The sequence below is a fragment of the Neltuma alba genome, unplaced genomic scaffold, assembly GCF_004799145.2.
Source record: "Neltuma alba isolate B1F8T4 unplaced genomic scaffold, ASM479914v2 tig00012002_pilon, whole genome shotgun sequence".
NCBI classification, from domain to species: Eukaryota; Viridiplantae; Streptophyta; class Magnoliopsida; order Fabales; family Fabaceae; genus Neltuma; species Neltuma alba.
Genome location: NW_021636574.1, coordinates 179,345 through 203,868, shown reverse-complemented (window position 1 = coordinate 203,868; position 24,524 = coordinate 179,345). Strand labels below are relative to the sequence as shown.

Genomic DNA, 24,524 nt, shown 5'->3' with positions numbered 1-24,524 from the left:
TTTAGTTTGAACTAAATAGCAAGGGGTAAAGATCTTGAAAAAATAACAAGTCTTCATTTAAATTATAGGTTTCTGTAGCCAAATAATTACCACATTTAATAGTTTCATGTGACGACTCCCAATCATCTCTCACTTTGTTATTGAGTTCTCCATCTTCTATTATTAGTTGAAAAATCCCCCCCCCCCCCCAAAAAAAAAAAAAATCAGTGTGACTATGTAAGCATGAACCCTTTTAAAACCATGCATGGGTGCATTCACTAATATGCGCCAGCAATCCAGCAACTGTGGGGCAGGTAAATAAAAAATTTGATCATGCAGGAAGGGTTTGAATTTATTGCCCATTTACACTTTATTACTGAGGAAAAAAAAATTAACAAAACACATTTACCATGGGAAACTTATAATAAGGAAAATAATTACTTAAAAATTTCAATAACAACCTAAACAGTCTGTAATAATACGTTTCAGAGTAAAAAATCAACATTAGAAACCGTAATAGAACGCCACTTTGGGGGACGGGGGATTGAAATGATCTTAATTGCTTACAGAATAGAATATCATTCATGAAGCCACATTATAGCTTTCAGGGGAGCTTCAGACAGAAGACAAGAACCAATACAGGATAGCAGATGAATTAAATAGAATATTCACTTTGTATAAATGAGCAAAGTTTCATCAGAACAAAAACAAAATAAAAATGCAAAGCTGCAGAAGCAATAGCAATTCATATGCAATTCTTTAGCTGATCTCCTACCCCTTGGAAGAAGAAACAAGAAAGAGCAAAATCAGCAATAAATATACCAACAAGAGAGATAACCACAGCTGATGTTGTTGATTCTCCAACACCTTTAGCACCGCCTAAAGTGGTGACCCCCCATGCACAGCTCACTATAGATATGATAGCACCAAAAACTTGTGACTTGATCATTGCGCTAATGATATCCCATGATCTGAGAGCTCGCCGAGCGGAATCCATGATAATGTTAATGCTCACACCATAAACACCTTCAGCAAGGAGGCAACTAGATGCCATTCCTAATGTAAAGCATAGTAGAGTCAAAAGAGGTAGGGCAATACACGTGGCAACCACTCTTGGGGTTATTAGGTAATCGACAGGGTCAGAACCAAGAACTCTCAATGTGTCAGTTTGTTCAGAAACCTGCATAGTTCCTAATTCTGCTGCAAATGCACTTCCAATCCTCCCGGCAACCACGATTGATGTAATTACTGGACTGAGCTCCCTTGAGAAAGCCAGAGCTAAAACCCCACCAACTGATCTGTTTAATCCTAACCTAGTGAATTCTCTTACAAATTGTACTGCAAAGGCCATGCCAACAAAGGCAGCAGTTAAAAGACAGACCCCAACTGATTTTGGACCAACCCTCTCCAATTGTTGAAGCGTATTCCTCCAATGAATCTTTCCCTTCAGAATCTTCATGATTACCTGTCCAGCAACGATAGGAACTGATAATCCCCTCCACAGGTACCTTGGAGGAGACCAATTGCTGAGGATTGTTTCTGATCTTCCGTTAGGAGCATGGTTGGTGTTTATTTCACTGTCTGCTGCAGAAGCAGATGGATGGCCATCACCTGTGTTCGGAAGCACTAATAGCCTGCTTTGTTTCAAGGGGATGGAAAAAATTTTCTTCGGGAGTCCCTTATTGAATGCACAGTTGGGAACAAGTTGAGAGTGATTTGATGCATGAAAGCTCACTGAACTAGACTTCACATTTGAGATGAAGTTTCTGCAATATGATCCATATGTAAGCCAGTTAACATAAATTGTAATAAAACAATCAGCATTCCAAATAGCAAAAAACCAAGGAATGAGAGTAAACACCTGCAAGCAATATAGAATAAAGGATGACTATATGAAGCTGTTTGCATGGTTGGATTCTTGATTTACAGACTCTAATTGAATTTGGAGGATAATCCCATTTCCTGCATTGGAGAAATGAATGAAAAACCCACTGACAGGATCAGAAGTCTATATTCTGTAGGAGATATTTTACGAAATATTGATAATCACGTAAAGTCAGAATGAAGAGACCAAAAAAAAAAAAAAAGCAGTAGCAATTTAAGGTTTTTTTGACCAGCAGTAGCAATTTAAGGTTGGTTCCAATGATTTTTGATAAACTAATTTTATACAATCAAAGCAAGCAAAATGTGCATGCAAAAGCATGCGATAGGCAGAATAAAATCTGACCTATGAAAGTAAGTATCATATCTTGATACTTCGCAATGCTTTGCATCCTACAAACACTTGAAAACATAAATCATGTGACAGGTTTTGATATTGTCTTCTTTGTATAGATATAAACTAAGGCATGTCAGTTTTCATGGGAAATGGAAAACTTTTCATGAATAAACTTTCATACAGGATTTATTCTGACAAGCTTTCTGTTTCATTTTTCTCATTAAAAACAGAAAATAGTAGAAAAAGGAGAGCGACAAGCCCTCACATGGAAATCTAAGAAAGAAAACACAGATAGAGGAACATAAATGAAAACATACTATCTACCAATAGTCCTATCCATTGAGAAGGGGAAAAAACAGACAAACGAATGAATAAATAAAACCAAAAGGAAAAAGGCTGAACTGGAAGAGAAGCCAAATAAAGCAAATAAATTGTCTTATTTTACATCAAATAAGGGACAATACTGTGGTTCCAAATACTAGCATTCAATTGCTATTATTAGCCACCTTCATGAAAATTTTATCATCTTGGCTACTCCAGCCCATTGCAAAAACCTATCACCAGAAAGTCCTTGCAAGTGTCTGAACAAACACACATGACACATATCACCTCTAATACAAAATAATCTGCAAACTATATTCAAGCCACTAAACAATGCAATAAAAAAATGCCAGTTGGTCTGAAACCCTTAACCAGAATTTCAATGATGAGTCTATAAAAACGAATCAAACATGCCAAATATAGGACTTCCTATAAGGATTAGCCTGCATCAGGGATCATCTTTGAGCCCTTGTTTGTTAACTTAGTTCTAGACATTTTAACTAAGCTTATCAAATAAGACATCCGTAAGTACATGCTTTTTGCCAATAACATAGTTCTATTGGCTGAGTTGAAAGAAAAGACTAACTCTAAACTTGAGTTGTGGAGAAAGACACTAGAGTCAGTAAAAGTAAGACAGAATATATACATTGCAGTTTTGATTAAAAAACAAGTTAAAAGTGATATGGAGGTGATATTAGGAGATCAAGTCATTCCACAAGTGACAAAGTTTAAATATTTATGATCAATTATCCAAAAAGACGGAAAAATTGACGGAGATGTTAAATATAGAATTCAAGTTGAGTGGTTCAAAAGGAGAAAAGATACTGGAATTATTTGTGATTGGAAAGTTCCTAATTAGGTGCAAGGGAAGTTTTATTGAATTGCTATAAGACCAGCAATGCTATGTAGTAGTGAATGCTGGGCTTTAAAGGGACAACATGAGCATAAAGTAAGGATAGCCAAGATGATGATGTTGAGGTGGATGTGTAGTCATACAAAAAAAAAAAAAAAATCATAACGAACATATATGCAGAAAAGTTGCAGTGACTTCTATTGAAGAGAAAATAGTAGAGAATCATTTGAGATGGTTTAGTCACATTCAAAGATCCTATGAGGGGTAGAAGAAAGCCAAAGAAAACACTCAGTGAAGTTATTGAGTAAGATCTTTCAATTAATAACCTACCCAGAGACTTAGCAGTTGGTAGAGCACAATGGCATTGTACAATTCATGTAGCCGACTCTATCTCATAAGATAGTACTTTGTTATTGTTGTTGTTTGTTCAATTGAATTTAGAAATAATCTCAATTAAACTTGCGACCTGATATTAAATGTCCATTGTAGCCGTCACATGAAACATGAGAAATTGATGACTCAAAGCCAAACTATTTCAAGATCCCACGATAACTCCTCAAAGATGGTTATTTTACAACTTTTATTGGATACATGTCCATATTCCACCAGTAATTCCTCAATATTATTATTTTCTAACCATCTTTTCTCTCTGCCTTTCAGTTTATCTTGACAGAACATGCTGTCGACTGACCTAAATATTGAAGGCAGGAAGTATGACGATTAAATTTGAAATTCAATGACTTTGATCAATGATGCTTATGAAATTATGATCATGATAGCAAGTCCTTCAAAACCAACTGAACCAGCAAATAATCTTATCAAACATTTTATAAAACAAAACATAAAAACACGTAAAACCAAATCGAAATGTTTTATTTTAATGGTCAAGTTGTGCCATAGAATCCGATATCCTATATTCCATTGAATGAATTAAATAACATCTTATTTCCTAATGCTCAGAAATATGGAAACATGTAATGAACACCATCAAGTCCCAAATCTAGGCAACCCAGGGGTAATTATAGTTACGGGTCCACACACTGAACACAGCAGTTTGTACATCTATTACCATTTCAAAGAGAAGATCACTCGCTCAACACTACAAGGTTATCCTCACTGCCTTGCTCGTTCTATCAGACTAATACAACTAAGTACAGCCAAGAAGCTTCTAATACATGGTTATCTTCCAGTTGGTAGTTCCATACCTTAAAATCTATACCTCTGTTTCCTTTTATGACCTCTCAACCACAGCTCTCCATTATTATATAAATAACATGGCAAAAGTTAAATAAAATACAGAAGAAAATTTTTGCACGGAAACACGCCAAAATCAGGGAACTTTTTGTGCAGACTTCTATAGAATTCACTCCATGATTCACTTCCCGGTGCTTACATAAGAATTATGGGCAATGGGCAGTAATAGGTGCTCTAACAGCTCCTAGCCTAATCAACAGCCTAACAAACTACCAACCCATACACCCCCTTTCTTGTTATACAGTTTGTATCATAACAATTTCGTTGAAGAGAAAATCTGCCATAAGGTGAATTACACTTCCATAATTAGTTTGTTTCTCCAGGAAAGAGATACAAATTCTTTGGGGAAGAAAATTCAAGCAAAGTATCTATACATCGAAATACTATTATATTATGTTCAAAGGAGTACCTGGAAGCAATTATAATATTCAAATTTAATGCAATAGCTGAGGTACTATGTGAGTTAGCTGAATTAAAAAAATGAAAAATAAATAAGTAATGAAAAGATTCATCAGTCTGTCAAAAGACAACATAAAGTCATAGACCTAGAACCCTTTTTAATTTCCTTAATCCCATCCATCACAAATGAAAATACTGTCAAAACTCCAAATCTTCATCAAATGATGAAAAATACTATGACTGATAACTGCAACAACATCTGATTTGAAACGTAGGATAAGCAAAAAGAAAAACAAAGAAAGAAAAAGTAGAAGCTCATGGAATCCCCCCAAAACCCATAAAAACGTAAACTTTGGGAACGCCGAACAAACCCGTAACTCCCTGAGCTGAACAGTAACCTAACCGTAAATTGCAAACAAACATATGACTTAGCAAGCTTAATCAAACAAAATCATCAGCGAAAAGAAGAAAAGAGCACAAGACAAGGGCCAGAAGGGAAATTAAATTCATGGGCATTTTAATAATTCAAATTAGCAAGTCCCTAATATGCGAACTTCGATTTCTACACTAAAGCGGTGATACAAGTCAAAATTATATTGTCTTAAAAAAACTTTACCAAGTGTTCTATCAAGAACCAATCAAATTGCAAACTCAAAAGTAATATTTTGAGTGAATTAGAGAAAACAGTGAGGGATTCGCCTTCGGATAGATGCGTTACCTGAAGAGGCATATCACGGAGATTAATGAGAGCTTACAAGTTATCCTCGACCTCCACAGTATTGACCATGAATTGATGAAAGGAGTAGTGGGACATACACAAAAGAAGGTCAGAAAAAGAAGAACAAAGAGATACTTCTGTTTCCTGCGCACTCTCTTCGCCTGACTAGACGATGGAAAATAGCGATTGGTTCCTCCAAGCCTGAGGAATTGCTAGCAGGACAACGATGCGCATCGTTTAATTATTCAAAAAGCATCACAGCCGTACATTATCATTGAATCTTAACCGTCCATTAAAAAAGGGCACACGCCCATCAGACGAACCTCCATTGATGAGAGCAAGTCTCCGTTACTCGCTGCACCATCAAATTCTCAACAAAGTTAATATCAAGCCCTTCCTCCTTGCCAATAAAAATTTTTAATCCAATAGTTTCAATCAGCTGCAACCACCACGGGGGCAAAAAAGATTCGAGCTTATCACTGGCATAAAAGCCGATGAAGGAACGAGGAAATGAGTGGTTGAACCCCTAAATCTCACTCGCACCAACAGAGCAAAGAGACAGAGATGATTCCGACGCCGAAGAATCAAGAAGATTGAAACGCACACACGGCAAAGCAAGCTTCAATCGTAATCGTACCATCAGACGCGGCAAAGGGAAGAAGAAGCAAGAAGCGGACTGCTCACCCACCTTCACCACGGCAGCGTTGCGAACAGAGGAAGAAGCTAATACACACACCGAAGGCGCACTGAAGAAGGAAGGAGGAGGACGGAGGATTGAAGAACGAAGAGCGGCTTTGAACCGAAATCCTGCACATACGCACCACCAGCAAGAAGGGAAAGGGGAAGGGCAGTGGGGACTTTTCGAGTGAGAGCGAAAATGTTCCTAAACCTTCTCCCTGCTAATGCCTGAGCTCTACGGGAATGGGGCGAACAAACAATCCCACGTCTCCCTGGTTTTTTGTTTCATGCCTTGGCAAGTCCCCGTGTCTCTTCTTATTATTCTTCAACCTTTGACGGGTGTGTTTGGTTGGAGGGGCTCCTCTTATTTGATTAAAAATTTTGGAGGGGAGGGGAGCATATGTCCCCTTTCCTCTCTCCCCCCATTTTGGCTCCCCTTTAAATTGGGGGTTTTTAGAGGGGAGTCAAAATTTTGGACCATTATACCCTTATGTCTTTTTTAATATTCCACTTCTACCCATAAAATATACTATTATAATATTTATTTCAAATCAAAAAAAATATATTATCCTAAGTAAAAAAATAAAAAATATATACATTATTATAATTAAAAATATATTATAAAAATTATTTAAAAATAAAAAATATTTAAATAAAAAATATAATATTATAAAATTAATTTTTTTTATAAATATATTATTTATTAAATATATTTTAAAGCTGGAAAAAAAGATAGCCTAAAGAAAATAAAATTTCATTTTTCTTATAGCATATAAAATTTGTTAATTTGATTATTTTAAATATATTATTATATTAATTAGAATAAAAAATTACTATACTAATTTTTTAATACACATATTAACATGATAAGATTGAATTTTTATTAAATTATATAATTTAAATTAAGATGTAAATTAATTTATATAATATATCAATAAAAAACATAAACTAATATGTAAGGGTAAAATGGTAAATTGATTATTACTATCCCTCCCCTCCCCTCCTTTTTAATCAAACCAAACAAGGGGAGGATGAAACCTCCCCTTCCCTCCCCTACCCCTCCCTCCCCTCAAACCAAACAGGTCCTACCTGAAAATTAAAATTTCATACTCCTCCTGTCCTTAATGTAAGATCCATTTAACTAATTTGATTAGATTAAGGAAGTTAGGTAAGTTAGTTAATTATAAGAAAAGTGACACATTTTTCCTAAAACACCATAATTATCTTTCTTAATACTCCATCTTCTTCTTTTACTTGATTATGGTTGAGGAAGTATTCATAGGGGTAATTTAGAGAAAATTGATAAATATGAGAAATGGGTCTTATATTTAGGATCAAAATCAACTCAAGAATTGGGTCCTATATTAAGGACCGGAGGAGTATATTAAAATTTATATTTTTATTCCTAATTACTTCTCCGGTTTTTAATATAAGACATGTTTAAGTAATTTGATTAGATTAAAGAAGTTAGGTAAGTTAATTAATTGTAAAAAATATGGCATGCTTTTTCTAAAATACCATACTCATCTTCATTAATATCTTCTCTCTCTCTTTTACTTGATTATGGTTGAGGGAGTATCTATGGGAATAATTTTTTAAAAAAGTGATAAATATGAGAAATAAATCTTATATTTAGAACCAAAATCAACTCAACAATTAGGTCATATATTAAGGGTTAGAGGAGTAATTTTTTTCATTTATTCTTTTTCCATTCTCTCTCACTTACCCTATGCATAAATAATTTTTTTTAGTTAAATAAGTTATAGTTTTATTTAATTACTACCTCAAATTATTAATATAAGATTTAGTGTAATTTTGAATTCAATTCTAAATATAAAATCAGTATCTATTTTGTCTTTTATATTTATCTATTTTTTAAGGTAGTTCTTATAATAGTAATACATGTTAAAAGTTTCATTACATAATAGTTCTAGCTAATATACATGATTAATAAATATATTTTGAAAAAGATAACACCTACTTATTACAAATAACAAATTTAACTAATTTTTTAATTTAACCAAATTACAGCATTAGCTTTAAGGTAAATTAACTTCTTTGCAAAGCTTATAATTTACAAATCAATGTGTGTGTTCAATGTTACTATAAAAAATAATATTTTAATTACTACTTCTACTCTTAAATATAGAAGCTAAATAAGAAGCTAATTTTGATCATAAATATAATATTTTGATCCATTTTGCTTCACAAGTTTATAATTTTTCATCTAAAATACTCATATTAATTGCACATATTAAGAGGGTCCCAAGTAAAAGGTAATTTCAATACACATGATTAGAAATATTAGTTTAGAAAAATTAAGACATATTTGTCACCAATAATTAACTTAATTAATTTTTTTAATGTTCACAAATTAGTTATTTATATCTTATATTAAAAACCAGAAGTAGTATAAATCTATAGCAAGAAAAGATTTCCAGCTCAATGGTAAAAATGGACTAAATTGCTGACTAATAAGTGCCGTCCATCAATTTCATAGGTCATCATTACGTAAAGAGTATGATCTTGCATGAAGATTTGTGCATTATTTGATTTTTATTTTAGAAGAGGAGTTTAAACTTTAAAGAAACTATTGAAACCAACCTTTTTGCAGCTACTGCGCCTTATTATTTATGGTTCTCTTCTTTATTATTTTACTTGCTCATCTATAAAGGAAATGAGATTACATTCCAAATTAAACTATGGTGTGCGTGGATCAAGAACCCAATCATGCAAAACACCAACAAGTATAGTCATCATTTCATATCACTTGCAAGTGATTACTCTAACTCAAGCTCCCTGCTTATTCGCTATTTGCAATAATTTTTATTGTGACAATTTGTGCCAATTGGTTTCAAAATAAAACAATTTTCAAACAATTATCTAACATCTAAAATTAGGAGAAGTTCTTTCAACTTATTATTTCACATCCACATGATTTGATTTTAATCATATAACTTTGGTTAAACAGAATGGATTCTCATTAGTTCCCCATAAACCAACTTCTGAAATGCAAAGATTAGATCGATGCACCAAATTGCACTCCAACTTGTTCCATCCACAACAAGACTTACGACACACTCTTTGTTGGCAAATTTATTCTTATAATGCATCACATAAGGAACATTCTGAAAACAGACTATCTGTTCACAAGAATAAGGCTATGTACATCTATCCCTCCTCAAATTCCATCTAATAGGAGCCTTGTATGTTGGGTCGCCCCGTGTATATATCATACAAGGAAAATACTTCATTTTGCAGGTAGCCAAGAAGAAAGTTGGGGAGTGTCAGATTCTTGCCATGTGACTGATCCAATAGCAGTTATATCACCTTTGATGGCATCAGCAGCAACCAAAGAATCAAGCTCTACCAATTCTTGTGGAGTAAGTTTAACTGACAAAGCCCCAATATTTTGATTGAAGTTTTCAATTTTGGTAGTTCCAGGAATGTTAGCTCTACCAGTTCTTTTAACCATTTCACTAACCCTCTCGAATATATTATTATTGTGCTCCAGGTTTTTAGGTTGGAATCTAGGTAGACACTGCAATGAAGTCAAATATATAAATAAAATTGGATTCAAATCTCAACACCCCCCCCAAAAAGAAAGTATGAATGCAAAATTCAAAAAAATGACATCAAGATTTCAATTAATAAATCAATAATGGACATTTCTACTTGAATGCAAAATGTGATATTTAATTATTTAGGGTTGTATGTTTACGTTGTTCTTAAAGAATATTTTGCTACACCCAAGATTATTGTGAATTGTGGAGGAGAATGACTTTGTCATATAAAAAATAATCCAAAAGAAAGGAGAGAGAGAGAGAATGATTTTGCCATCTCAAAGAGGAGAAAGATCTAAGGGTAGTGGAAAAGAGAGGAAAACATTATAGTTGCTTGAATTGATGATAAAACTCAAAATATATTAGACTCATAATCATTTGGGGATTACAAGAATTAATTTGATTAATTAAGATAATCAACTTATTTCACAATGACATTTAGTTATAATTTAATCTTTAATAGTGAACTATAACGCTGAGGACAAATAGGGTAAGAAATAGCTAGCAGGAATTGATTCTAACATTCAAGGGCCTTGAAATCATATTGTCATAAGTTAGACTGTTTATAATGAAAAATGCAAACCATATTGCATGATCCATATATATAGAGATATAGTAACAAGAATCAATGCAAACCTTCTGAGGGTCATTTTCTGAAAAGCTTTCAACCACCTTTGCTCTTGATGTAAAGAATCCTCGTCCAATAGGACAATATGCTACAATTCTAATGCCAGCTCCCTGAGACATCACAAATACAAAATTAGAGGCCAGAAAACTAGAAAAATAATTTAATTATCAAAAGCTCTAATAGAGAGGACAACATAAATATTATACTACCTCCAGTCCTTAATATAAGAATTAATTCGACTTTCAATTTGATCCTAAGTATAAGACTTTATCCATTTTGTCTCTCATATTTATTTATTTTTTCTAAGACAGTTCTTATAGTAGTCATACATGTGAAAGATTTTATTGAATGACACTTGCTAAGCAATTGTACTTTAGGAAAGACAATACCTATTTATTACAAATAACTAATTCAACTAATTTTCTTAATCTACTCAAATGAGTTAACTAACTTTTATATTAAGAACCGAAAGTAGTATGATAAACTCTTATTTCACTATAGATTTTCATACTATTTTTTGGGGGGTTTTATCATTATTATTATGAATTAATTGAATATTTTGAGTGGAATTAGAAAGGAAAATAATTTCTGGAATTTGTAGATAAATTACCTTAATATGCTTATATTTTCCAAAATTTTACTATAGAAATTGTTAATACTTTCCATTTAAAATTCCATTTTCAGGTTAAGGACTAAAGAACAATAAAGGAAGCATTGGAGGGTAATTTAGACAGTACATGAACAAAGGGCAAAAACGCATCATCTGGAGCATCAGAGGAGGGGATTTTGATTGCAGATTCACACGACCTCATCTGATCATCATCTTATCTTGATCTTGGCCTCCTCACTCACACGAAGACACTCAAGAAATCTAAGCCATCTCTCCATCCACCAAATCCTGATTCGCTCCATCTTCATCTCCATCCCTCCTCATATCATACTCTCCGCCAGATTCATTTCATCCATAGACGTTGTGCTCTTGAGAAGAGTCGCAAAGCTCAATCGAAGCATGGCTGGCTAATCAGTCTGTGTTCACCTAGGGATGAGCCGATGCCTGAGTCCTTGATTTGATTGAAAGGGAGTTTCTTTGATTCATTTGTTCTATTTTGATTCTGTAATGTGAGTAGTCGAGTTGATTAACTCATTTTGTAGCTTCAGACCTGACATTGAGTTGTATGTTGTGCAAACTTGTGAATCTAACTAAGTTTAGAGGACTTATTCATCATTCGTAAGCTCAAGTTAAGATTGCTCCTTCTATTTCTTCTATTGTTTTGCATTATGAATCTTGAATCGAGTTGATTTAGTGTTCATAATCATTACAATATTTTTTGAGATAGTGCACAGTTGTGGCTGTCAGTGGAAGGAATTATATTTAAGCTTCTTCTCTTAGGTCGAAGAACTATTTGCTTGCTATTAGATTCTACGGTAGCAGGTTTTGATGGTTAAGAGAGCTAGCGAGTTGCTAGTCAACGCTTTTGCTTCGGTTTCTTAAATCCCAAATGTGAATTGGACTAGGAAGGCAAAGGTTATCTCTAGGGGAATACTGTTGCTTCACTGTTTGATTCATCACTGTTATCACTCTTTTCTTCTTCAGTTCATATCATTCTGCAAATTAAAAACCAAAACTTAAAAACAAGTAGAGTTAGGTTATTAAATCAAAAAATCAATTAACCAATTCTTTCATTCTTCATTAATTTGTTAAATTGTGGTCCATTGGATTAGCTAGGAACTAAAACATCAAAAGGCTCCTTTGTGAATTGACCTATGTTAGGCTACTATATTATATTTTAGCTTGATTTGGTTTTTCTTTGAAGAGCCCCTATGACAAGGCTTCATCATGGTACTTAGAATTTTTGCACAATTCAAACTTCATCCGCAAGTAGGGACTATATCTTCCTCCACATCTCTTGATCATAAGGACCACTCCAACTGTATAGCTATAATAGGATTAACAGTATTTGCTCTTCTAATTGTTGAAGCTGAGGCCTCAGACAAATCAATATATCTAATTTTTCCCTCCTCAACAAGTTTCTTAAGTTCCCTAATATTACAATAAACAATACAGGAATATGTTAATAGTCATAGACCATACACTTGGATTTTAATACAAAAAGAGAGGACTTTTTGATTTCACCGGTTATAGGGAAAAGAGAAGTGTTATTTACCCTCTTATTCCAACTAGCATGATCAAAATGATGATGAGTTTAAGAAAGTCAAATATAATACTATCTCTTATCCTTAATATAAGAACTAGATAACTAATTTGTGCATATTAAGAAAATTAGTTAAGTTAGTTAGTCAAATATAATACTATCTCCTATCCTTAATATAAAAGCTAGATAACAATTTATGGAGATTAAGAAAATTAGTTAAGTTAGTTATTTATAACAAATGTGTGTTGACTTCCTTAAATCACTCTTATTTAATGATGTACATTGAAACTACACTTGGATGAAAATACCTTATAATTAATAGGGATATTTTTGAGAACACAAAGATAAATGCTCTGCTTAGATTAACAAAAAAAGGGAGAGGAAGAAAAAGTGGAGTGGAAAATGAGAGAGAAATGGAGTTTTTTCCTACTTGGATGGGAAAGAAAATAGGAGAGAAAGGAAAAGTGGGGGGGGGAAATAGAGTGGGTCCCATACCCTATTTTCCACCCAAAGTTTCTCTCCACAAATGGAGAGATTTTCACAGGAAAAAATTTATTCCCGTCACCGCCCTCTTCCATGCCAAGCTCTCATCAGTCCTCAAATTTTCCCATGCCAAAACACTTCGACTGTCGTTGGTCTGGTGGTTGTTGTTTGTCTAGTCATTTGCATCTCATCCTCTCTATTTTGTTGTTCTATTCTTGTTCTCCTTACCCTATTGTTGAGCCCTAATCTCACACTCTCCCTTGATTCCTCTGAAACTGGTAACATGCTTACTTCTCATCTCTTTACAACACCTCTCATGCACAAATCACAACACTCATTTTAGACTCCTTTTGTAGGGATCCTAAAACATATACAATTCATAGATGGAAGCTCAAGTCTAACAAACCTAGCTTGTCTGTCTATATTTCCTTTCGAATTGAAGATGTGAACTGTTACATACTTCTATGCTCTCTATTATCTCTGTTAATCATGCTTTCTTTTCTTTCATTTTTATCAGTGCTTTTGTCAAGTCAACTCTGTTTGCCTTTGTTCTATTTTATAGATTTATTAGAATTGCATTAATTATTCCACAACAAATTTTCTCTTTCAAACATTTTATTAAACTAGCATATTAGTTATTCCATAACAGATTAGTTCTCTTTTAAACATTTTGCATTAGTTGTTCTATTATATACTTGCCCAAGTTATTGGAAAAGACATAATGGAATTCAAAGATTTTACATGGCATATGATACAAAGTGTAAGGCATCTAAAATTTATAAATGTGTCAGCTATGTTGCCAAATAATGAGCTAGATGTCATTTTATGGTCTACTTCTCTAGGAGATGCACAAATAACAATTATCACTATTAAACAAAAACAAATTTATAATAAAGGTTATATATTTCATTTTTTTTACTGACAAATAAAAAATTATTTCCTATATATTGATAAGAGGACTTCAAACTACCATATTGTAAGCTGTATATAGACTCATATTTGATTATTATATTTTCTAGTGTCTTAAAAAGCATATATTTGCAGTTCCTTATTGAAAGAATGCAGACACAAATAATATCATCACACTTGGTGGATTATGTTAATGGTATATATTACTATTGTTGTACTTGTGATGAAAATATTTTTTATCTTAGTAGTATACATCCGTGGCCTTTGATTCATTCTCCTTAGAGTTAATACTTCATATAAAAGTAATGAAATCTAAATACGAATCATCACCTTTTCTTATTGTCTTATATCAACTTTGTATGACATGATAAACTATACTCTCCCAGCAAAGGCTAAATCAGGTGTCAACAAATTTCTTCACAGTCATTCATTGCAACATTGTGTATGTGGTTGTGTGGTTTTAGATTTTTCTATAGATGAGCAACCATAATAAACAAGGAATGATCAATGATCTTGAGGAAGAAATATTAGATTGAGTCTAAAGTTAAAAGGTTCACAAATTTTGAAGTGGCAACTATAGGTCTTGATTTCAAGTTCAATTTCAACTTCAACTTTAACTTATTCTCAACTTGAAACATGTGTTACAAGATTGGGAATGTTGTAGCAAATGTGTATTATATAACTTGTTTATTATATTGTACATACACTATATTTGTTGAAAGAGATATCAACACCAGTTAATAGGCCTATTAGTTATGGTAATGTTAAAAGAGAAAGCTTGAGGAGAACATTCATGAAACAATTAGAAGAAACAAAAAATGGTTGTGATATTATTTGCATGGGACCACAAGCATTTATACAATTATGTGCTAAATTTCAAAACAATGGTAGAGTTAAAGATTCAAAAAATGTTACAGTCAAAGAGCAAGTGGCAAAATTTCTTCATACATTAGCACATATGTAAGAAGCAGAACAATGGCTTTTTACTTTAATCAGTCTAGGAAAACTATTAGTCATTATTTTCATAATGTATTACAAGCTATTGTTTCTCTTGATGCCGAATTTCTTGTGCAACCTTCTGGCTCAGAGTTTTCTCCAGAAATCATTAATAATGAAATATTCTACCCATATTTTATGGTATGTTTTTATATTTGTGCATGCTTTTGTAATTGTCTAGTATATATGTTATGTGTAACCAAAGTTTATAATAGGATTGCATTGGAGTAATAGATGGAACTCATGTTCAAGCAAAAGTACCTAAAGAAGAAGCTACCTGTTTTCAAGGATGTAAAGATTATCCAACTCAAAATGTTTTTGCTATGTGTTCGTTTGACATGAAATTCACATGTGTTAGCTGGTTGGGAAGGAACTGCCTCAAATTCAAGAATGCTTAAAAATACTTTATCGAGAGAAGATAAAATTATAATTCCCCAAGGTTAGTAAGAAACTATAAATGATTATTTTATTTTTTATGAATGTTTATTTCTGCTTATGGACTACTTTATATTGTTTAGGAAAATTTTATCTTAGGGATGCTGGCTTCCCACTTAAGAGTAGTGTTATAACACCTTACTGAGGAGTTCATTATCACTTAAAGGAATATTCAACAAGAGAACCACAAAATGCAAAAGAAATTTTCAATCATTGACATGCTTCCTTCTGAAATGTGATAGAAAGAACATTTGGTGTTTTGGAAAAAAGATTGCCCATAATTGGCAGTGGTACTGAGCTTTATTTTTCAATTGAGACAATGGTTGATATTGTGATAGCTTGTTGCATATTACACAATTTCTTGATAGGTGTTGACCCTGATGAGGCCCTAATATCAGAGGTTGATCGTGAACTATCACACAATCCTAGTATAGATGGTCAATTTGCAACCAATCAAGAGAAAGACTATAAACAAGGATCAATTTTAAGCGATCACGTAGCAGCTCATATGTGGCATAATTACTCAGCCCATATGTCACATTGATTATGATCTGAACTGTTTAATTAAGTTGTATAGTTGTGAAATTGTTATTGTTTTATATTGTTTGAAAGTATATGTTTCCTCATATTAGTTTATATACTATTTCTAATTGAAAGTATGTGTTTTTTTATATTAGTTTACATATTATTTTTAATTGAAAGTATGTGTTTCTTAGTTTTAGCTTACGTACACTATTTATTTAAGTTGTATGGCTATAATTTGTTAATAAATTTTTGTGTAGATTGAACAATGACACAAAAGAAGAAGGAACCAATGAAGGACAATTTGCATTAGACTCCTAAGATGGACAAATGTCTTATTGATGCCTTGTTGGAAGAGACGATGAAAGGGAATTGTTTATATGGAACATTTTCAACATATGCATATGATAATATAGTGCAAACTCTTACAAACAACTTTGGTACTCACATTACAAGGCAACATTTAAAAAATAGGAAGAAGATTTTATCGCAATGATTTGTAGAGCTTTACGATTTATTTCATGGATTGAGTGGGTTCTCGTGAAGTCTTATTACAAAATTGTTTGAAATTGATAATCAAGTTTGAAATGATTTGATTGAGGTGAGTAATTTGTAGAATTTTAAGACTGTATATGATAGGTTGGTTTATATAGTATTTTCGCAGAGAAAGCAAAATGCAAGAAAGTAGAAGAATGCACCTATGCCATATTATGATAAGTTATATGAATTGTTTAGTGCAAATAGGGCAACAAGAAAATACTCCAAAGGTGGCAAGGAAAGGGTTGCACAATAGAACTCTAATATCAGGGAACTAATGTTGAAAGTAAATGTAATTTTCAATATGAGTCACCAAACTCATAAGGTAATCTAAAAGGATAGCTCATTAAATGGGACATCTGTGTAAACTACATCAATTGAGGGCAAAAGTGTAAGGCTTCAATGATTGAATCCATCAAAGAAAGGTGCAAAAAAATGACTGCAGGAATAAAGGAATTGGTTGATGCCATGTGTGAGGGTAATATAGTTGTTGAGAGATAGGTTCAAGTTGGAGAGAAGCAGGCTCAATTTGTTAAGAAGCATGCTCAAGGTGCTAAGTGGTAAGCTCAAATTGCTGAGAAACAAGCTACTAAAGAGGGTCTTTCAATACTTGAAAAGAGTAGGCCTCGCCATTATAATGATGGGGAAGTATGGGCTACAATTGAGGAAATTGGAATACCTAAAGAGTAGAAACTACAATATAACTTCTTCTTATGGAAAGAAGAAATGCATAAGCTAAATTTTTTTGGGGTTCTACCTTATTTGCGATTACAGACATTGCTCAAGTTGATGACAGATGTTGGGAATTATTGAAAAAAGTATGAATATGGTGTTAGACTTTTTTGTTTCATAGATCTTTTGTGATATGGTGACATGTTGGCCTCTTTTATTTAGGAAATGTATACTTTTTGTCATGATGTTTCTAATGTATAGTGACATGTTGGCCATTTTTTGTTTAGGGAACATAAACCTTTTATTATGATGCTTATGATGTAAATGGCATGTCCATCTTTTTATTTGTAATATTCCATGATCATGTCGTAAGTCATCTATATATTGATAATATCTTTTACAATAAGCCATTCATTGTTCCAGCTTATTCACACGCCTGACCCAATTTCACTGTTCATAACCTGATGACATCAAGGACAGTACATTCATGACATCTAACGCAATTACATTAGGCTTTGTAGAAGCCGTTTTATTTGGTTTTTCAGCTTTAAATGAGTTTATCTATATTATTATTCAGGAATTTTCTTTTTGTTAATAATTAATATGTGATGTCATATCTGTATAAATATTATGCTATATCATTTATTTTGCTCCACATAATAATAGAAGCATTCCCTTTGTGGGTTGTTCTCGGCCTTTCGATGGCAAATACAAAAGAAGATTGAGAGACATGTAGTTTAGATACATTTTTGCCCAAATTCTACCAATTTTTTTATGCCTATATTGTTGTACAATATGTTTGATAGATGGTCATATATTTAATCGTTTGGTTTCAATTTTGTTATGCAGATGGAGTTCAAGCAGAGATCTTTTCTTTCTAAACTTAGAGTAGGAATAACCTGTAAGAAGATCCTTGTGAAAGTTGACAGAGTGTTTCAAAGGGAGGTTACCTGATGCATTGGCTGAGATGATTGTGTCATGAAGAAAGTTATTGCCATCGAATACATAGTGTTTAATACAAAGGTTGTCAAATCTCTTTCTCCACCATATTATTCAAAACTCCACTCTCATTGAAATATCAGTCCAAATATTATACAGGGAATTCATATACTTGGCACTTTGAAGAATTATGAGATAATAGAGCATTTCAGCTTGAGACTATTTCAAGGTGAAACCTATGACACATCTGCATTTCATGTAACATTTGGTGGAGAGGGTTTTCATAACCTTTATCATTTGAAGTTTTTGACAACTACTATTATGCATGATTCAATTCTTCAATTACCAAGACAATCTTTAGTCATAAAGCCAGTGTTTGAAGTTGCTTGGGGTCTTATTGAACGGGATGGCATTGTTGGTAAGCATACTATCAAGTTGCCTGAGTGTTATGTCTATCTATTTGTACATTGATAACTTTCGTCATTCACGTGATACAGACTTGTGTGTATATCTCAAGTGTATATTAAAAGTTGGTATGAGTAAGTGTAGAGGCTTCTTTAAGAAGGAGCTGGTGTTCATTTTGGAGACTCGACGTAAGAGTTGTCCATGATATGGTTGTCGATTTTAATGTCCTGAAGCCTCTGGTGACCAAACAATAGCACACATCAATAATGATCATATTTGCAAGGCAACGGATCAAGTAAAGGTGATGTTGCATGGGAGTTAGGTCGAGGATGTGAGGAAGAAGTATGACTCTTTAAAGAGCAAGAAGGATGTGTTCGTCGTAGTGGAACATGTCCACAATTGCCACCCAACTAATAATGTTATGAATGATTGTCTATCATGTGTGTTTAATATGAGATTTATAAATTATATGTGACATGATTTATTATCACAAAATATCCTACAAAGTATTCACACTATGATCCTACGGAGGTCAATTTTAGCCCATCTTACCTAGAGGTCCTGAGGTTGAAGGAGCTATTAATTTGAAGAGAAACAGTGATGTCAGGTTTTATGATGAAGTGATGATTTAAATTTGATCTCATATGGTTTATGTATGTTTTTAAATTTTGGTGCCTAATATGAGCATCATGTTACTGTGTAGGGTTAAGATTTGTTGTCAACTTAATGATGTATCTTTCATTGTCAACTTAATGAGGTGTTAATCTTTTAGTTTATGAGGAACAGTTATCGCCATTATTCATGTCATTAATTATGACATGGGGAAAACTTTTTAGCATGACCAAACTAAAGGTAATGATGAGAAAGTGAATTTGCATATTAATGATTGCAAATTAAATTATATGATTGGGTAAAAATAAAGTATCAATTGACAAACTGAATGGAGGCCATTCTAAATTTCTTCATTAACAAACGATTAAAACACAAATAATAAGGGAGAGAATAAAGTGGCTAGAATACATGTGTAATGATTGGAACACAACTATAAAAAGACTTATTATTAATTAATTAAGGATGTTGACACGTCACGTCAACCAGCCCTTAGTCATCTTCTTCACTGCTAACCAATCCTAACTCCGATTCAAATGAGCTTGCACTAGGTAAATGGTAATCATGGAAAATGCCATCGAATGAACTTGAGTGTGCTGGATCATTTTGCCACAATATAGGCCACCATCGAAGGACTCTACCTTGTTGCAAGTCATGCTTATTCCTTCTCCTTCTTATGGTAATAGGAATGACTCTTATGTATGCCTCCCCATACAGGTCCTGGATAGTGAGCTTGTCATAGTCTGGACAACTCATTTTAACTTGAATGAATGGTTTAAAAGAAGATATGAGGTTTCTGTAGAAATCATTGCACCCAAAAGAGTATATATCTGCATGTTCTCACATGGGACAACACAAACCTTCATTCCTCATTAGTCCATAAATGGACTTTGCAACTCCATATCTCTGCTCATACCATTCAGTTGATCCCACTCTGACCTAGCTAATGGCATTGGTGTATACTACTCTTTTTGAAGTTGATTGATCTTTAGTGTATAGGACAACTAATGGACCACAAGTTATGCAAAGATGGGCGACTCCAATCCCTCTCCAATGACTTAGCGAGCCGAAGAACTCAAAATCTATGAAATCGTTGAAACTCATCTTCCTAATTTGGGGGATGGATGCTTTTAGTTAGGTTAAGGAAGTGTTATTATTGTGTCTAATGCTGTTCGAAGCGGAGGTAATGGGATGATATAGTACATATATTACACATGCATTGGATTTTGAATAAATCTCTGACATGGACGTTTATTGTATTTTGACAAAATCAGTTAATCACCTTGGAGAAAAAATGGTTCCATTTATTATCAATATGGTGGAGGTTGGCTTCTCTTTCTGAAAGTAAGCCTGTAGACCAACTTTTGGTTGATAAAACTAGCATAACAAAAAGATCATCATTATGTAAGAAGAACACGTGGATGTTGAAGAATATACATATGTTTGGGTCACTTAAATATACTTGCAATACATGTTTGAATTTATTATGTTAATTTAAAAAAGGTGGATGCCATTAGATCCAGTGGCCTTAGAGTTTCAATATCCAAGATAATTATAGTGTGTTAAATACTTAAATTTAGGGAAAAAATTATTATAGCGCTCTAAAAAATTATATGTAAGTTGGAAATGAAAACATTATGAAAAACTGTTTACATTAAGATAAGTGAAAATGTCACTAATTCATATATTTCTGAAACATGACTTATTTCATGTGTATTTGTGGATGGAGCCATTAATTAAAAATAAGTAGGATGGAGCCATTAATTAAAAATAAGTAGAGTTTTCATGAATCATATAGCTGGCAAACAATATTTTTGTATTTACAAAGGGATCATATTTGAAGTACTCTACATATATACATGGCTTCAGGAAATGAAACTTATATTCATGAAATTAATAGTTCCATTTTTATTTAACTAAAATATCATGGTATGCAAATTGTACCTTGGGTAATAGCATGATTTGTCTTTTTACCTCTACTATTCTATATTTTATCTCTTCAAGTTACTATTGTACATATTCTCCAATGTTCTTTATTGCTTAATAGTCCCATTTTTATCTAACTTCAATATCATGAGACACATTTTGTACTTTGGGTAATAAAATGCATTTGTCATTAACTGTTCAACTATTTAGTTTATCCATTTAAGTTATTATTGGACACACTTTCCAATATACTTTCAATCCGTATTTATGGATGGAGCCATTAATTAAAAATAAACAAAGTCTTCATGAATTATGTATTGGGCTAACAATATTTCTGCATTTACTAGGGATCATATTTGAAGTACTCCATGTATATACATGTAATTAATAAATGAAACTGACATTTGTGAAATTAATAGTTCTATTTTTTTTAATTAAAATATCACGCTATGCAATTTGTACCTTGGGTTATAGCATGATCTATCTTTTACTTCTACTACTCTTTATTTTATCTTTTCAAGTTACTATTGCACACATTCTCCGATCTAATTTTTTTTATTACTTAATAGTTCTATTTTTATTTAACTTCAATATCATGATATGTACTTTGTCCCTTGGATAATAGAATGCATATGTCATTAACCACTTGAACTATTTAGTTTATCCTTAGCACACTTTCAAATATACTTTCAATTTATATCTTTTTTTAGTAATATGATAGTTATGTTTCCTACCTACTCATAATGGATTGTAGCTGTGATTCTTGGTCATTCAGATCAAATATTCACATGTCAGCACCAATTAAGAAGAAATGATATCTGGATGAGGCTTAGAGTTAAAGGTGATGGATATGTATAGCATATACTTGTGTATAAAATTATAGATAACTAATTAATGTGTATCTAATGCTTGCTTATATCTCCTAGCAATGGACATTGACCTTGCGATGACCACTGAACCTCTTATTATCCAAATAGGTTTACCGTCTAATTTTGCCTATTAAATATTAAATATTGGGGGTGGGTAGTCAAATGGTTACTTTTCTATTGCATTTGTGGAACATAACTATTTTACTTATCGTAGTCTACTCTTAGCTGACACAATGTATATGGAGTCCATATATTCATTTTATTGTTAATACTTGATTTTTCTCACTACTTACTTTTATCCACATACTTGCCATTTATTTTGATATTCGGTTGAAAAGGCAATCAAGTTAATAATATTTGCCCAATAAATTGATCCGACTATAACTCTACCATCCACCCATTCATATTTCATGCACGCAGTATTAATGATTAAAAAAAATAGCTTTTGTGTTATCATGGACCACGTATTGGTGAATACTAGATAACAATAATTAAAATAAATATAGGTTGTCGTGATTGTCCATATGTACAACATTAGAAATTACCCATATCGATCAGTTCTCAACTAAGATTATCCTGACAAGGTGTAAAGGCTTCTTTTGTTCATACTAAATTTGAGATTCACATGTTGCCTACCTACTGAATAAGTCAGGCAGATCATATCTTCTGCTCCACATCAATATGCTTTTCTATTTTGGTTAGCATTAAAACCAAATATGTTATTATAGGTCATCCTAACCATTTATTAGGATCTTGTGTTGTCTCATTCAATATTAAATATGTACCTCATCATACAGGAAGGTTTAACCCAGTAGAGGTTTATTTCCATTGCCCAAAGTTCTCAATTAAGTCTTATTCTCAAACAGACTTGTCTAGCATTGACCATCTATTGCTACACCAAACACTCATACTTATGCCATTCTCATATAAGATTGAAAAGTAAATGTCAGGTTTATAAGTAGATTAGTAGGATCATGTTGTATACATTTTTTGCATGGGACGATTTTTGACTTGCAGAAACACGTCTACCTCTAGCCTGCCCATATTTAGTGGTTACTACATTTCCATGTAATATTAAAGTAGTCTTTTGTCATGAGGTCAGCAAATTTGACAATGTTTTAATAACTACACAGGAATTGGTATTCTAAACTTTGGTCAATCATTCTAGACAATGACAAATCATTTATAACGTGTCTTATTCATTTTCATTCTTCTATAATATAACCTTCCCATGTATGCATAGAAGTCGTGCTTACTAAGGACACTCCCAGATATGTTTGTATTTTGTAAGCATGCACTTGTGTAACCTCATTTTACTGTTGTTCTTATCATCCTCTATTTATGGGTAGGCTAATTTACCTCTCTACAGCCATCCAATGACTTAAGGCACTAATTGTGTTAACTAAATTCAAATTCTTCCCGCTTGTTACTACCTATCCCTTGTAATATAAGGGACTCCACATCTACTATTCTCCAACATCCTTTTATATTTGTTCTAGAATCTCTATAGGTATTTTCTTCATGTGCAGTTTCATTGCATTATCAAATTAGTAAATAGTGCATTGGTGAATTGGTGAACAATGAATAATTGATAAAGGTTATTATTACATTATATTTATTACATGTTATGCTTACTTTTATAATAGTTATGGTTGCTTTATCATGTCAATAACGAACCAATGCCATTTATTTTTCATCATATCATTCTGTTAAACATGTGTTTGTACCATTCTTTTTTTTTACCCTGTTGTTGCTCTCCATTCATCACTGAAGCATATTGGTGCTTTTTTTACCAATTAGTAATGGTTAGTTTAACAAGTTTATATGTTTCTTGGCAATCTCAAATATGGTTCGTTTGATTCTCATAAGGGACTTAAACGATAGGACTAATCACTAGAGCATTATTGCCAAAGCCTTCCGAAAATGGAATGTTTACCAGAAGAGTTCTCAATCACAATTTGATGGAGATGTGTTTATATCTCCTTTCTCCTATTTGATGAGGAGGTTGCCACTTTGTCTTCTTCCTTTAGTTTAGTAATCTTAATTTTCTTTCATCTTAAGCTCAACAGTTATTCATTTTGATGGTCAGGTACAAGGATACAAGTCACTGTGCTCAATAAGAGTATACATGACAGAATCAAAAACACTATCTATGAAGGGAAAACATACTTCCTTGCTAATTTTGTTATGTTCCCTAATGTCAATCAATATAGGGCTATCAACCACCCATGTAAGATAACTATCACCCCTCGTACGTACATCACAAATCATATTGTTCCAATGCCTAGCTACAGCTACCAGTTTTTCCCATTTATTGAGATTCTTGCGGCCAATACTAAGCACCACGTGGACCATTTTATTAGTAAACATGTTTAAATTATTAACACATCTACATTAAATGCTCTATGAATTTGTAAGTTAACTATCTTACTACCATGCTGTAATATCCAGACATGCT

General features: G+C 32.8%; 1 protein-coding gene and 1 pseudogene across 6 annotated transcripts; both read right to left on the bottom strand.

The window, feature by feature from the left end:
- Positions 1–601: 601 nt before the first annotated feature.
- Positions 602–6,149, bottom strand: LOC114720861 (protein TRIGALACTOSYLDIACYLGLYCEROL 1, chloroplastic-like). 6 transcript variants are annotated; one of them, XM_028906580.1, is made up of 5 exons: positions 5,743–6,149; positions 2,704–2,778; positions 2,207–2,253; positions 1,841–1,941; positions 602–1,745 (listed from the first exon to the last, which is right to left on the bottom strand). In XM_028906580.1, exons 4-5 carry the CDS (start codon positions 1,885–1,887, stop codon positions 725–727), a joined length of 1,068 nt encoding a protein of 355 aa, XP_028762413.1. In that variant the 5' UTR covers positions 1,888–1,941; positions 2,207–2,253; positions 2,704–2,778; positions 5,743–6,149; the 3' UTR covers positions 602–724. The 6 variants fall into 6 exon arrangements, with proteins under 6 accessions (XP_028762413.1, XP_028762417.1, XP_028762414.1 ...); XM_028906584.1 differs by lacking the exon at positions 2,207–2,253 and having other exon boundaries at positions 2,662–2,778; XM_028906581.1 differs by lacking the exon at positions 2,207–2,253.
- A 3,521-nt stretch (positions 6,150–9,670) lies between these two features.
- The window catches only part of LOC114720869 (probable aldo-keto reductase 2), a 33,687-nt pseudogene continuing 18,833 nt past the window's right edge, over positions 9,671–24,524 (bottom strand).

Excerpts from the sequence above, each read along its gene's own strand:
- LOC114720861 (XM_028906584.1), bottom strand. The coding sequence starts at position 1,887 with ATGCAAACAGCTTCATATAGTCATCCTTTATTCTATATTGCTTGCAG. Across the intron at positions 1,746-1,840 it reads TTATTCTATATTGCTTGCAG|AAACTTCATCTCAAATGTGA; the intron begins GTGTTTACTCTC and ends ATCATATTGCAG.